Here is a 16,725-nt window from a genome sequence, read left to right as displayed (position 1 = left end):
CTCGGCTCGTATTTGTTCTTTAATGTGAGTGTGTATTGTAAGACATGTTAGCTACAGAAAGGCTACGCCATTGACGCCCCCTTCCAACAGAAACCCTTGCATCCCCTCCAAAAAGAATCGAAGAAATTATATTGTTCCCGCTCGCTATGTACATGTATTTAGATACACGCAAAATATGCATTCTATAATCTTCAAAGTCTGCAAGATATGAACTTTCTTGGAGAAACCATTGTGCACACTTCTTCTGTGCAAATCAGTTGCCCGTCACGGATTATCTGGATAATAGCAAACAATGCTTTCGCCATTGAAGGGGGCCTTCGTGATAGGATTGATAGCGTGCCCGAATGGGTTCATTATAGGCCTATGTAGGCGTGCGTCGTTCTGCGGTTGAGATTGTTTTGTCATTTATAACAGTCCCCTGATGATGTATTTGTTTGGATGTTGGCCAATTCTAGAAATAGATCATCTTCGCCGACTTCATATACAAAAATCTAACTACACGTAAAAACCAATCATGGTTAACTGCGCGAGCGTACGTCATTCGGTGACCCAAGATGGCGGGCGACTGCTTCAATACGTGGTACGGAGCATCGATGCCATATCCATGCATAGAGTAGAGCAAGGAACAGGAGTTGCAACTCCCTCAACTCCATGCATAGATGAAGGAAATGCATGTCAGCCAGTCTCGTTAGACCAGTGGTCTTACGTAGCTTAATTATTATCCATCAAGTTGAAGTTCGTGTTGACACTCACGTCATGAGGTCCAAGTTTCTGCTGAGCTCAATAAAACGTCTTTACCGATCTACTTTCGCGGGTACGGCATTCGTTGACAAAGTAAAGGCCGTGTCCGATTTACCTAGCTACGACCGGAATACACTCGCCTAGGGTAGCGGCTGAATCCGTTCTCACAGACACGTCCGTGTACAAGTAATATAGGACAAGGAAGCGCACGCCCCCACCCCAAACCCCCGCCCACCGCTGACTTGAGCCCTCACAATAAGCCTCTGTACTGATGACGTCACACTTTGTTACTTGTGCGCTTTTCTATGGGGCTACGAAGCCGTCGTCCCCATCAGGCTCCCATAAGAAAGCACACGTCAACAAAGCGTGACGTCATCAGTACCGAGGCTTACTTAGATGTTCATAAATAGAGAGAAAATAGCTGACTTTCTCTTGCTATCCGCAATGAGAGGGGTTTCAAGCATAAACATGTAATTATACTTCGCTTTTCCCGATTTATATCGAAATCATTTTAGACAGTTTTTATTCTTTGGAAACTCCAACAATGCGTTGCATTGTCGAAGAATAGCATTTTTTCCAGCATCACATAAGAGACCTACGAAATTTGGAGTTACATGTACTGCCTTTGTAGCACTACTCAAATAGCGACACCAGCACAACTGTAGGAAACACTTGTATTTAAATTATGAATAATGATAATTACCTTTGTAATTAGCAGCATCTACAAGATAAAATGGCGCAGCCTTTACGGGATTATATTACTACGTCTAGTTGTGAACGTTCCTTACTCTATGGCCTAACTAAGAATGCCAAAAGCCATTATGTGAAACAAGTGGATAATATAACCTCTTTTGAGACGCGTTAGGTTATCTGCAGCAAATTCTGCTTGATATGGAGATACCTTGCTAAATAACCTGCAGAGAATAAAACTAGGAGGTTTTTTTTCGATATGAAGATGCCTATACACCGACCATTGTACGTGGCTCGGGATAGTTCTTCTAACTTCCTTGGTATACACCATAACAACTAGCCAGCAGCTGATCTTTGGCTTGGCGCAAGAGGGGGGGGGGGCTGCATTGAGCTTGCCTGCAATGTCAAGTCACGGTGATTCAATGTTGACAAAGGATATTGTTTAACTTAATGACCCACCCGGTGGCCTAATCAAGGATTAACATTAGCATAACAAGAGGTGCGAAGTTGCCCAGGCGTGAAGTGTGCTTGCCGTGAATCGGCCAGAAATGCTGCCGTGACAGGACGGCCCAACGGTGCTTGCCGAGAACACGTGAAAAAACCTCAATTTTCGCAACGTTGGTACTGTTGCTCTGAACTGTATCTGGAGACTTTTACTTAAGGTGTTACTGTCTCTAGAGAGACAGGATTCTTATAAGTATCGATCTGTGGAAATTCCCTGGATTCATGATGTGAGATGAATTTATCACGTACCCGACCATGATCAAGGCACATGGCATGCACAGCCGAAGCTTTCCTGGAAAAGCGACAAGTTCACAATAGGTAAGCACTAGTAGACTTATGATGCACGGCCGGAGGCACATACTGAACCCCATGCTAATGAGTTGTTTATGTAGATAAACGGTAGTTTGATAGTAGGCCTGCATTTATTGTCAAAGAAAATCATGAGAGAATACATTCAATTGTATACAAGATAAAAATGGAATCCGGCAGCCCCTTTATACCGTTTCATTTATTCATTCATTCTTTATTTTCCACATAACTTAAGTTGTATAATAAATATAAATAGATACGATAAATGTGGATGGAGTCCCTAAAAAGCATATGCTTGTCAGGTAGGGAACTCCAGTATATGTATTACTATACACATGTTTATGTTTTATATATGTAACCTAAATTAACACATACAACACTTACACAAAATACACAACACAATGAAGAACACATAAGCAAATCCCCCCCCCCCCCCTCTGATAGGTCTTGTAACCCTGTGAGAAATATTAACAATTGAAAAAAAAAAAGCTAGTTGGGATTCAAATAACCAGTGGGTAATTTGGCCTTATATCTACGTTTAAATAATGGAAGATTCCAAGTATTTCTTAAAGAAATCTCAAGGGAATTCCACAGCTTGGGACCCTCATGCTTAACTGTGTTTTGGGTGAGAGAAGTACATGTATGAGCAAAAGATTGATGGAATTTCTTAGACTGTCTGGTAAAATGCTGATGCACATCTTCATTTTTTACAAACATGGAACAAATGGATTTAGGTAATTTGTTGTAACTAAGTTTTTGCATGAAGATCCCAAGTTGTAGGAGATAAATATCATTAACTTTTTAAGAGTTTTATGCATATGGAAAAGAGGATTACTATGTTCCAAGTAAGGAGCAGAGTTGATTATTCTAAGAGCCTTTTTTTGCAATTTAGATATTCTATCAGTTAAGCCAATACCACAGGTACCCCATGCTAATATCCCATATGTTATGTAAGGTAATATTAAAGTATTATAAAGTTAGGATTCTGCTTATTAATCTTCGTTTTAGGCCATCAAATCAGTCATTTAAAGGCTGACAAAAAATTTAATGTGTAATTCACCTTAACCCCCAAAACCCCAGTTTGTTTCGTTTCAATGGCCACAACAACATTTCCAATATTACGAAGAGACCATAGGCCAACTAGGATAAAGAAACCACAGTATTGAACATGTTAATCACACGTTTGTTTTTAGGGTGAATACAGTATACCGAGAAAAAGAAAAACAATTCGTGTTTTGGTTTTCAACTTAATAAACAAAGGTTAAGGTTAGGGTCTTTTAACTGTTCGAGTTTTGGAGATTTTGTCTTGCAGTTTCGTCTTTGGTTTTGAGTTTAGTAGCGATTTACATACAGAAATTGTCTTCATTGGAATAACATAGCAGATCACGTATTTATATTAGCGGATTCTATTTTGAATTCCTTTAGAACCAGTTGACGATAGGACATTTAAATCCCCCGTGCCATGAGTTCCAGTAACTGCTCAGTCGTTGAGGGCAGCAGCAATCCCTCCCAAGACGCAGAGGGCGCCATCACCATGGCCCAAGACGAGAAGATGACGGAGGAGCAAGGCGGCAAGAAACGCAAGCGCAGCCGCCGAGGGCGCTCTACGGACGACCGGGCACCCTCTGCCGACAAGCCCCGGCGCGAGCGCGCCAACTTCAACGCGGCCCAGCTGCACGCGTTGGAGCAGCTCTTCCATGATCAGAAGTACCCCGACGGGGAGCTGCGGGCCAAGATTGCACAGAGGCTGGACTTGAACGAGGAACGTGTACAGGTACAAAAACAATTGTATTGAGCCATCGGCCTATTTCAGTGGAGTCGTTGTTAAGACGACATTACGACCAAAAAGTTTATAATCCATTGAAATTGATGAATCATTCCACAACCTCTCCAAAAAGTGTCAGCCTGACTAATTTTGAAATAACTACATTATAAGCCTTGGCCTCCACCCATTTCATTTAATTTCAGTCACGCATCACTGCATAATTTTCAATTGATCACAACAACATTTTTAGACACTGTGACCAAGTTTCTTGCCTTAATCAACGGTTATGTAAGCTGTGTAAAATCCTGCATTTTGTGGAAAAAAGGCTGATGTGGTTTGGCATTGGAATCATTTGCCCTTGAGCATTAAACTGAAGTCTGGCATTGATGACTGATAGCCAGGCAAATGATTCCAATCCAAGCCGAAGCCCTTTTCACAACATGCAGGATTTTGCACAGCTTACATAACACAGCACTGAAATTGATTAAGGCAAGGAACTTGGTCACAGTGTCCAAAAATGTTGTTGTGATCAATTATTGACCAATGTGCTGTGAGGCATGAGAGAAATTAAATGAAACTCATGGGATGTTAGGCCAGGGATAAGGAGTATCTGCACAATTAAATTATATCAAAATTGAATTCATGGCTTCGTAGTTATTTCAAAAATAGTCAGACGGACACTTTTTGGGAACAAACGGTATAGACGGATTTCAAATTAGCATCGAACCAAGTTCACGCGTGCCCTCCTTTATAAAGAGATTTTACAAAGAAAATGTTCTCAATTGCGTAACAGGCGCGGATAGCCTCAGCTTGGATGCACCGATGCTGCATATAATTTGGAATTCGTCTATTAATTTATCACACAAGTTTACGTCACTATAGCTTTGCTGTGCTATTGAGGGCACACCTTGGTCCTCAATGGGTTTTCTTATATAGTTCCAATAAGCTATTTTTCTTTTTGCTGATGAACTTAACACCGCTAAGACTTGGCTTATTTACTAAACACTGCTTAGATCTGAGAGGGACGAGCCTCCCCAAACTACGACAAGGATACAAAAGATGTGACTACTTTTTCTTCGTTGTAAAGTTGCACATAACACCTGGACGACAATAATCCCGACGTTATGTGCATGTGCAAGACGTACACTCTTATTACACTCGTCCGCACATCTGACATCACAATATCAAAAGTTCAAAGCTGGGATAAAAACTCGATGAATCGAAATTTAGAACATATCATGCAGTTGAGGAGTTATACATGTATAAAGGTGAATAATGAGATACTTTTGTCTGGATATACGTAGATATGGTTTCAGAATCGTCGAGCCAAGTACAAACGTCTACAGCGGGAAGGAGGCCATGCTGTCCAGGATGAACTTTCTCCTCTGGCCAATTACGAATGCGGTCAACCGTCCACGATGGACTACATACCACCGCAGCTTGATGCAGACATGCTTGGACCCGGACCCAGTGCCATGCAGAATTTTCCCCAACCACGTGTTGCCATAGTCAACTCCCACGTTGACAACACCGATCCAAACCCGGTACAGGAAGCATCTGCGCCAGTAGTGTGTACCAATTCCCATTCTATCATCGGTAACCAGGAAGGCGCCTCAAAAGGTCTCGCTCCATTCGCGAACGGTCTTTCCCCGTTCGCCAACGGTGTTCCCATGCTTCAGGCGCAGCAACAGCAGGTCAATCATGACCACAGGTCGCGCAAGACGGCTGAATGGATCAACTGGAAGGACCCAAGTCCAGAGGTCCGAAGTCCGCAATCCCTAGATGAGATGCATCACAGGGCGACAGAACAGCTAAGGTGAGTTTGTAGTGCTATTCCGTCATAACAAACGACCCTACTCCATGTGGTTTGCGAGGGTTGACCTTCACCAATACGAATCCTCTCAAGTGTGCAGTGCATGCCTTAACCCTAAAAAGGGCCGGGTTATTTTGACCATCTCTCAGCCGAAAATTTTTGTGGTCCGATTTTTATGTTTTTGGTATCAAAAGATGCACAAGGCTTGAGGCTAAAAAGTCATAACAGCTCGGGTCGCGAAATTGGTTTTTTTTAAAGGTTATCGCGGAAAAAGTTGAGGGGGGGGGGCGGGGCGGATTCTGCCGATCAGCAGACAAAAGACCTGAAGACAGAATATTCACATGTCATTGTGCATCCTACACTCAGTAATAAAACAATGCGTCCTGCATCTCTATAAGGGATTTCAGACAGAAAAAAAAATCAGAAGAATATCAGAATGCAATCTTCAAAATACACTGTATGCTGTCCGTGCTCTTCAACGAAATTCTATCTACATTTCTTTTACCGACTTTTAACAAATTAGATTATTTTTGAAACGAAAAAATAAACCGGAACAAACCAGGGTTTTTTTGTGCTTTGGGTGTCATGCAACCCATGAAAACAGGGTTTTTATATACAAGCCGATTTTTTTTTTCATTTTTTTTTTACCATCGAAGGCTTTTTCAAAAGTAAATAACTTGGTAGTGCTAGAATAACAGAAAGATTAAAAACATTATATATATTTTTCGGAGTAAAGTAATTACACGGACAGTACATCTGTAAAATTATGTATCTGTAAAGTTTATATTCATTAAAAAAAACTGTAGGCAAAACTGGAATTCATTTTCCCATTACATGTGTACATGGTCAATACGACACAGTGCAGCTGTTTCCGAATACACCATTTCCAGACAAAGAAATAAATATAATAATTAATGTTGGACACCGCGGTGTGTAACATTAATGATCATTTATTTGTGGTTTAAAACCATGCATGACCCAGACATGATCGATTTTCTTGAATCATCATCCAAAATATTACTGAAAACGAATTCAAATGCGATCGATTACCATGTAGATTATGTTGCACGTTTCTCAGCACGTGCATTTTTTATCAAAGAAACGATGTAGATTTTGCTACTCGTGAGTTTTACTCGCCGTTGGTGAGTAGCGCCCCCTGTTGACCAATAGGGACAGTGTGACAACTATTTTTTTTCAGGCCGAAACATCGCGAATCTGGGACGACGTACGTTCATTTTGTGATATTAAAAGTAAGGCTTACTCATGTTTTTGTTCAATCTGCACAAATGGGACGTCTCAATGTACTGGAGAATGTGTATTTTTGAAGGTATGTAGGGTCATTTATAATCTTTTCCCTCGAAATTTGGGAAATAAAATTAATGTGTGCGGCACAGTTGAAGTAATGTACGTTTTATTCAGAGGATTTTTTTCTCGGCTGTTTGGTTTTGTGGAAAAGAGGGCGATCATGGAACATAAGCAAGTTGTTAATTCTAGAAGCGTTTTTCATCCAAAAAAATACTCTGGCTGTTGGTGGACGATCGAAAAATGTGTGTAGTTTTGGTTTTGTAAATATTTTTCTTAAAATAGCGATTTACTCATTATGCCTACCCTCATTTTACTGACCTCTTGCTATAGCTATTGATATAAATCATATATCAAATGAAAGAGTGATAAAGTGACTTCACAAAAAAATGGGTTACAGAAAACAGCAAGTTAAGGTCCTGGACACAGCAACTCCTTAAATCTCATGATGCCAAATCATAACTTGCCATTATTGAATAAAGAGGCTGTGTAATAAAATGTGAACTTCGAAGTGAATTACACCTCAAAATTACTTGTTGGTGGTTTGAATCATATCTTTAGACATGTCAGGTAAAAGCAATAACAAAAACTGGAAAAAAAACCTTGAGGTGAAATGTCTGGGTCTTCAAACCACTGTGTACCGTTTAATATCTGATCATTTTCGATAGGCCAAGTTGACTCTGAGTCTGTCGTTTCCCACGGTCAATCGGAAGTGTTATTCTCAGTATATTCTTCCTGTTCCGTCCTAATACTGTCTAGCGATGCACGTACAGCCAGTGCCAGATGATAAATGATTACAACTGGAGTTTCATAATACAATGTACGTATACCCAGTCAGTTGCTGGGTCACGCGTAGCTGAGCTATTTTCTCGTCCACAAAACTGACAGCAACCCGAGGCCAGCGAACGATGGCCGTAAAAAGGGCTTCAAAAAATTCGCAATTTTCATGGCAAACCACACCCGATCCAAACAAACCAAAATGTTTTAGGTAGTTAAAGACCTACTTCATACATTCATCAAGGTATTTTTTTCTCAAAAAAAGGATTTCGATGCATTTTGACGATATTATTTCACGGACAAATCGACTAAAAATTAGGTCATGAAATTTCCGGTTTTTTTCGAGAACGACGAAAGTCTCCCAAATGTTGAGGTAATCAAAGGAAAAAATGAACCTTTATTTACAAAAAATCTCGTGAACATGATGTCGTTAATATTTTAAGAATTCGATGTACACCTAATGTTTCCAACAACTTCCATTTTTCACAACGCGAAAAGATCGTCGCCATTGTAAAGCACAGAGAGCAAACTCGTCGCCAGGGTGTCGAGCAGTACGCACCCACCACTACCTGCTCTCTCACCCAGGTATTGGATCATTTGCATATGCAAGATTTGTGAACACGTATGCAAATGAGGAACATTCTGGTGCCTGGATGTACGTTACATTGGCATTTGTTTTTGTATGCGGTGTCTGGGGGTAAAAACAGAGTCAATTCGTAGCAGCGTGAGCACGGCGTTAGTTACGAAAACACGATTTTTAAAATCAAACAGTAATGATCGATCTTATCGAGACAACATGCAGTATCATATTTTATATTAATATGAGCAAATTGGAAAGGAAATATTTAGTATTTTCGAGAAGGCGTGGAAAAATGATCGCGTAAAACACGTACTGCACGTTGTGAATAATAGCACCAAGTACACGATAAAAATCCATTACTAGCAAATTGCGGTAACGAATCGGGATACAGGAAGAAGGTTTCCTATCCAGGGCTTACTATTGGAAACGCGGTTGAAAATAAAGTAAGCACTCGGACGAGGTTGCACAGAGCGAGGAACCCGAACACGGTGTGACCTTGTGACCCATACGCCCACTGATTGGTCGAGCTCGAGTATGGCCTGCTTAATATTTATAAGTCATGTGATTGCAAATCATGAAATTTCTCAAAAGTCTTCATTTTTTCAACCGGCGATTTGGACCAAACATTAGAAGTCTCCTGCACGTGTTTGACGTGAATACTTTTCCGAGTCTATCTATTGAGCCTTGCCGTTTCTTTCAGCCTTTTTAAAGAATCGAATGTTCACCTAAAAACTATCGGCCCTCGCTTTTTTTGGTAAAAAAAATGATTTTGTTTGACAGGCCGTAACAACACTTTATATTTGTCAAAAGCATTTATTTTTGGTATCAAAATAAAGCACATGATTTCAACTTTTCATTTATTTAGCCATCTTGGCCAAACAGTGCATGTATCCAGGCACTTTTTGTGTTTTTCTGTAGTCTCGGATAAATCTCGTAAAGTCTCTCGTACGTTTTTAGGCCATGCGTGCGTGACCTCGGGACAAGAAAATGAGGTCGAACAGAGCTATGTGCGTGACACGGCCACTGACTGCGCCGTAGTTACGCGGATGAATTAGCGGTAGTAGGGGTTCGCTCGTACCCCCCGCCCTGCAAACAGTTTGCGGGGGGGGGGGGGGGTACGAGCGAATAGTAGGGGCGTCAGTGAAAGTTGAAACTAAACGGTCGTAAGAGGGCGGGCAATCTTCATGTGTAAAACAGTCTGAAAAGCTCGTTGTCAACCTCGTCCCCAGTGCTTACTTTATTTTCAACCTCGTTTCCAATAGTAAGCCCTGGATAGGAGACTTTCTTCCTGCATCCTGATTAGATACCGCAATTTGCTAATAATGGATCGATTTTTATCGTGTAGACCTATATAGTTGGTGTTGTTATTACGAGGGCGTTATTTGGAGACAGTTAGTACAAGACAGGGCTGCGTTTTGGCGGCCCTTGACCTGGAACATGTTTCTGACGTCACAGCCATGACGTGATGCATGTTTCCACTTTCCGCAACGCGCGAAAACGCCTGACCAAAACAATGTTCATGATTTATTAAAGCAAGGAACTTGGTCACAGGGTCCAATATCAAGTCGTTGTGATCAATTCACATTATTGTGTAGTGATGCGTAACTGAAATTTCATGCAACTCACAGGTACGTATCTGCACACTTAAAAAATTAAAAAAAAAATATTTCCAAAATAGTCAGACGGACACTTTTGGGGGGACATACTGTATAGGGCGAAGTGTAAGAGCGAATTTTTCAAACCAGAAAGTTACTTAATGTTAATGATAACAATGTGACACAACCCAAGTTCTTTTGTTCAGACACAAATCTGGTCTGCAGGCTCAATGAGAACCAATCAATCCCATGGCTCTTTAAAATCAATGAAACCTGTGCCAAGTTTTCCTAGTTCTTTTGTTTATTGTATAAACTTACAAAGCAAGATCGAATCCGCATGTGCATCGTTGCAGTACATTGTAGAGTAAACTTCTGTATTCACTGTTCATTATGATTACATGTAAAACAAACTTGCGACCCGCGTCTACATCTTTTCGCAGATTGGAAAATGCAAAAGCTAGTTTGCTCCAGAGTATTATATGATTTTGAACATTTTCTCCGATGAGGAAATAACCTGATCATTCTGTACCGTTCATCAAACGGTTGGTGCTACTGAGTCCATGTGAATTTGTATAGGTCTACGGTGGAAAATAACCTTCAAGTTATCGTTCAACGGTCTTAACATACCCTAAATCGACTCAGTCACTGAGTTTCAAGAGTGGTTTTGTTTTGAGCATGCGTCCAATCCACACACGTACGTGTAGAGGTTTATAAGATGAGATTGTATTTACAAATTCTTCCGATTCCATCGTACGCTTTCCTTTGAATATGACAGACAATAAAGTTTTGCTATTCTTTTAGCTCTTCGTAATTTTGTTTCCACAAACTCAAGCTTTGGACGGCGAAGACTGCACTTTGTTATCATGTAAATCACGTGCTTTTGTGTGGCTTGGATAGATGAAGGTTGTATCCTTTCCTGTTGACCCAGACAGGATACAGTCTGCATGTAATCCAGAAACGGAAAGAGAAAACAGCATCGACATCTCACCAAAACTTTCCCTTTCGTTTCTTTCAGCGTGGGAAAGTTTCCCGTCAAGCCAGAGTCAGTGGAGTACCCGGCCGCTATCAGCCAGACACGGATGAACGTGGTACCGGCGGCTGGTGTCTGTAGTGCTGGCATCCCTGGTCCTAGCGTAACAATGTGTCCGACCATCGAGCCGTGGTGTGGAAACAGCCTGGAGGCTGGTGGAGCAGTCTCCCAAGTCCCCTCGCTGTCGTGCGGCACACCAGTCGGATCGACCAGTAAGCAGCGTCTTCCCAACCCAGTTACCTCCGAAGTGGCTCCGTCGGCGTGTTCCCGCACCAAGCCCCACAGCGGAGAGGCCCCTTGTCACAAGGACAGCAAGTGCATAACCTGTCGGGAGAAGCCCCCTCCTAACCAGGTCTGTACGGCGCTACCGGCCGGAGAGCGCAACGAACTCGACGAAGCGCTGTACCGGTGCGCCGTCGGGTCCATCCTCGGCATACGATCTCTAACACCGCAGGTTAACGGACAAGCCAACGGCTCGACTCCCCAACCTCACCAAACGAGGCCATCATCAACACAGGCGACGGACCTTCTTGAAAATTCACCGTTAACAACTTCCACAGGGCCCAAATCAACCAAAGCGTCGAGAGAAAACCCGCTGTCTGGGCAGAGAAGAATGGCGATGGAGAGAAAAGAGCGGCAGTTGGAGGCAGAGTACCTCAGCTCGTCCAGTGATTCATCTAGCGACTCGGAGGAAGAAATACAGCGGAAACGACGGCGGAAAGTGGTCCGTAAGTCCGACAGCGGCGCGCCACCAAACCGAGTCTGCACCGCAGTACCACTGCTGGACAGGACCCTACCTTTACCCTGTTTGACTAAAGACCTCGACTTGCAAAGTTACTTCCACGATGATAAGGCAGCAGGTCAGCAGCTACTTAGTCCAGGGAGCGAGTATCCGTCATGCCTGCCGAGTCCTCTGTCACTGGACCGCCTGTCGTCGCCAGAACCGCGGTCCTCACCGTCGGAGCATCCGGAATACTCCAGCTCAAGTTCCAGCGATCTGTCAGACTTTGAATACATCCCCGCTCCTGTTTCGTCCAACTCTCGCGATCTCCCGGCCACCGCGAGAACAGCAATGCTGACACCGGAAGTAGTCCCATCGAGAAGGAACACCACTTCTGCGGTTCACCATCCCGGGATTTTTCTGCAAAGACAGTGCAGTGTGAGAGAGCAGACAGCTCCGTTGACGGATGTCCCATTCCAACATGGCGGAGCCCATCCACCGTGTATGGCGAGACCAGACCCCGACTGCACGGTAGCCCCTACCGAGAGATACACTGACGGGATGCCGGCGCATCCTTGCAAACCTACGCCCCCAACTGGACCACAGGGAGTCCTCTCTTCCGTTCCACCGCCCTTCATATTGCAGCTCGATCCAGCAACGCTGTCCTCCAGTGACAACTCGGACAAGCGAACCAAGACCGAGGATCCCCTTGTCTTGTCCTCTGCCAGCGAGGAGAATCGGCGGAACCATACCTGCGAGATTCTCGCCGAATCTCGCCGAGTGGGCGAGATCTGCAGCTCGCCTGCATCCCCGTGGTCTAATTGCAGTCTGAGGTCACCGTATTTCAACCCTGTGTCACCGCCCATCCAGCCACCTTATCCCCAGTTCGGAAAACAACCAAACGATGCTCGTACGTTCGACTGTGCACCTGCATTGATACCTGTTCACTCGATGTATTCAGGCAACCCTGTGGATAGGTATGCCCCCACCAACCACAATGGTTTCACACAGCCTCCTCAAGCGTATAATACCGACACCAACAAACACATCCAGCTACCTTCATTGCACCACAATCATCCAGCTTACATGCAACAACACACAAACTACTATCCACCAATCACGCAAGGAGTCGAGCAGCAGGTTGCCCAGGAACAACCAATGGGGAACCACCAAGTTTTACACCATGCCAACACGGTTGAGAAAGCTGCATCAACTGACTTTCTGCCGATGAGGAGTTTGGAAAGAGCGCCTCCAACAAACAGTATGCCCACGGGAGCATCTTACAGTGAGACACACCGTCAGAATGGGTATAGCCACGGTATTTCAGATGCTCGCTGTCATGGTTTTAACCCACAGGTTTCTAATCACTGTACTATCGCGCCACCACCGCCGAATAGATTGTGCACCTCTGTTGCGGATGTCGCACACCAGTGGACCATGAATGTCAACCTTCATGAACAGTTCGCTCCCTTTGCGAGTAGGCCTGCATGTAATTACTGAAATCCACACGGTATCGTCACTAACATGTCACTAATGTGTCCAGTGAAAAAAAGGAAAACAGGGGTTTGCTCAAAAGACAAAACGGTCTCCGTCTCTTGCGATTTGATTTTAACGCCAATTTCTGTCTACGGTGAGAATTGAAACTCCCACCAGCTTCCTGCGCGATTTCACACCGACAATTGAAACGACAATGCGGACACAGGATTGAAGTACATGTGGAATTTACACAGTTAAAATGGCATTAGCTTTTATTTATTGGACTACAAAGCAACCCTGATACTAATACAGTGGCATATTAAGCGGCGAGTAAAGAGGCTTCCCAAGTGGCATTTTGTAATAATTAAAATTAACGTATTATTTTTGTAAATATTTTAAGTGCTTCCACATCATAACTCGTATTAGGAGTAAACAATTTCGGGGCCGTATTTAATTGAAAAGGTTCTTTATTTTACACCACAAGACCCCAAAACTAAGACGCCTCTTTCCATGTACTTTGTACTCTACAAATACACGATCTACTACACAAAACCTGAATAATCGGGCAAACTCGGCCACTTTTTCGCACACTCTCTGAATTTTGTACATGTAATTTGAGCACACACAGTAACGAGTTGCATAAAATAATGTGTTTAATATAAAACTGTAATTGGTTCTCTATTAACTAACATGATTGTCAAGAACATCACAGCATCTTGTGTTTATCAGTACAAGACGTCATATATTGAAAACAGTGACTCCAGCACTTCGGTTCTCTGTATCCCGACTATAGACTAGTAACCGGAACGTCATGCAATATTTTGTTTACAATCTTTTCCCGCTACCGGTTTAGTTGTCTGTAACTAACCCCAGTCTAGAGCCAGACTATTGGACTACATCCACCCCTATATCCTCTCAACAAAACAACGGTAGACATTTTTACTTGTTTTAGGTTAATATTTTACTTAAGTTTAATATGTTGTTACGTAAGCATAGACCGCTTCACAGATGCCGCCATCTTTGTGGTCAAGTGGTAATCAGGGGGGAATTTCAGCGAAAATACATCCCATCATGCTCAGGATACAATGGCATTTAATATGGGATGTATTTCAATGGTATCCCCCAGATATTACCGAGCGACCACAATGAGATGGCAGTATCGGTGAAACAGTCCATGCATTATACACTTTATCCACATAAGTTACACTCCATCTGACATGTAAAAAGTCAGATAAATTGGGGTGAATTTGAGCAGAAACGAACGGCAGACTTCGTAAAATAATTTATATCCAACAAATTATTTATGTTTTATTTTAAGTAAACACTACCTGTTTTTCTGTTTTGGGGAACTGAAACCCGAAAAAAACCCATATTTTAGGCTGCTTTTGCGCACAGTCGAACCCTGATAATAAGAGCACTGTTAACATTTTAGGTCCCAAGTCTTTGTGTTTCTTTACTGTTAATGCAAGGTACCTGTTGTAACAAGCTAATTTGTCAAGTTTGTAAGGACCTTGTGATAAAGGTGTTCGACTGTACACTGTAGACTGGTTCGCCCTGGCGGGCCTGCATTGTCGATCTCTAAATGTTGATTGGGAGGGGGGGGGGGCATGTAAACCCTGAGTACTCCGTCAATCCGGGGTGAAACGGACAACTAATAGCACGGGTAGCGCACCTTTAACGTGCAAAAGACGAACAAACATTTCTCTTATGTACCGGATCATGTCGGAGATAAATATGGTGAATACAAAGGAAGTATAAAAACAATTCTGGATAGAAGTTAGAAAACATGGCAAAGTTCAACAGCCAGCCGGTTTCGAAATAACGTTTGAGGAAATAATTGAACTTCCGGAGCGAAGTTGAACGTCTGACGCAATGGCAGGAGTTTCTTGCAATGTACAAGTATTGTTGTAACTGTAACATATTTTTCAGTACATGTACATGTTCATGCACATTATTTTTGTAAACGTCTGAAAACTTCAATGTCATAAACTTGTACAGTTGTCTTAATTCTTCTACACTTACATGTAAATGTTGCCAGCTAACACTAAAAAAACACCTGATTAGTCCACGATGTTTATCTATTTCTCCAAATTAAAGTTAGGAATATCGAGCCCAAAAACACTTTTAAACATATTGCGCAATTTTACGTCACTATCAAAATTCTACATTTAGCAGTGTGTAGTGGACCATTAGATATCGAACTATTTTCTGCAGTTTTTAGTTCTTAAATACATTTTCCAATTCATAACATTTTAAATGTACATAAAAATAATTACCCTCTTCCTCGGTGAAAATTCTGACTGAAATACTCGGTGAAAACTCACTTTTAAAAATAAAAGAATAATTCATAATTGCAAACTAAGTTAATCTTTGTTCTTTGTTCAATTTTTTATCTGTTTTTATTTTAAAGTAAAGATCTTGTTTTAACTGAACTTTCTAGTTTATTCATTATTTTGACAAAAGTAACAAACATAGAGGGAAGCAGTTTAATAAAAAACAGAAGTTCTAATACAAAGTCACTCTGTCAGTTTTACTGACTTTAAATCATCCTTTCAATCCGTTTTACTTTTTCAATATTTCAGGGGCTTATTTAAAGACAAATCACAGGACAAATCAAACATTTTAGATAGATTGATATTTACATGATTTAAAGGTTCATGTAAAATACAATGTACACCATTTCCTTTTGTTGTAATTTTTAGGAATGGATGGATTTGGGGGATAGTATTTTATAGCAAATATTGTTACACTGACCTGTTTAAAGTTTTGTGTTCATAGAACCAAGACAAAAAAAAGTTGTTCTTGTACTTTGATTTATAGATGCCTGTGAATTGTCAGGTCATGGAACCAGACTAGCTGGCTTGGATGTCTGACTGATTGCAAACAAAATGTGGAGTAACTAAATTTGGTAAATTGGGGGCAGTATTTGGAAAAAGTCAGTTTTTTTCCCAATGATGGTCGGCCGACCATCAGTGGAAACTGATACAAAAATTCCACTTTTCTTGAAAACATCAGCACACCAGGTGCCATAATTTCAAAGGATGATTGAGACTATTATTCACTTACAATTAGTCAGGCATTTCGTAATAATTTGGTAATTTTAGTTTGTTGATGTTTGCAAATTTTGTTTGCTATATCGTGTGCTTGGATACTGTAATTTCATTGGTCTAGGACAGCATGTGTCTGGACAATAAAAATGCATGTCACACACTGAGGGTGATATCGCACTGCGTTCATTGCGTTCATTGCGAGCACTGCGCGCACATGTGGAGCCTGCCGGTGCGCTAGCTTTGCGCAATGAGAACTGCAACATCAAATGCTCAGTCTCATGTCCAGCAGCACATCAAAATCTTCAGTTATTCAAAGATTACATCGCAGTGATTTTATTTGTTTCTCACATAGTAAGTTACAATAATTTATCT

General features: G+C 41.9%; 1 protein-coding gene across 1 annotated transcript; it reads left to right on the top strand.

Moving 5' to 3' along the window:
- Nucleotides 1–1,905: 1,905 nt before the first annotated feature.
- LOC119721912 (flocculation protein FLO11-like) lies at nt 1,906–14,340 on the top strand. Its single transcript, XM_038191853.1, has 4 exons — nt 1,906–2,253; nt 3,670–4,018; nt 5,314–5,825; nt 11,092–14,340. Exons 2-4 carry the CDS (start codon nt 3,707–3,709, stop codon nt 13,325–13,327), a joined length of 3,060 nt encoding a protein of 1,019 aa, XP_038047781.1. The 5' UTR covers nt 1,906–2,253; nt 3,670–3,706; the 3' UTR covers nt 13,328–14,340.
- Nucleotides 14,341–16,725: the final 2,385 nt, after the last annotated feature.

This window comes from Patiria miniata, unplaced genomic scaffold (genome assembly GCF_015706575.1).
Source record: "Patiria miniata isolate m_02_andy unplaced genomic scaffold, ASM1570657v1 HiC_scaffold_14, whole genome shotgun sequence".
Classification (NCBI taxonomy): domain Eukaryota; kingdom Metazoa; phylum Echinodermata; class Asteroidea; order Valvatida; family Asterinidae; genus Patiria; species Patiria miniata.
The sequence above is the reverse complement of the archived record's forward strand: the minus strand, read 5'-3'. Positions and strand labels throughout refer to the sequence as shown.

Bases quoted from the DNA above. Each gene is read 5' to 3' on its own strand.
- LOC119721912 (XM_038191853.1), top strand. From the start codon at position 3,707: ATGAGTTCCAGTAACTGCTCAGTCGTTGAGGGCAGCAGCAATCCCTCC. The intron at 4,019-5,313 runs GTACAAAAACAA...GGATATACGTAG, and splicing joins TGAACGAGGAACGTGTACAG to ATATGGTTTCAGAATCGTCG. The intron at 5,826-11,091 runs GTGAGTTTGTAG...CGTTTCTTTCAG, and splicing joins AGGGCGACAGAACAGCTAAG to CGTGGGAAAGTTTCCCGTCA.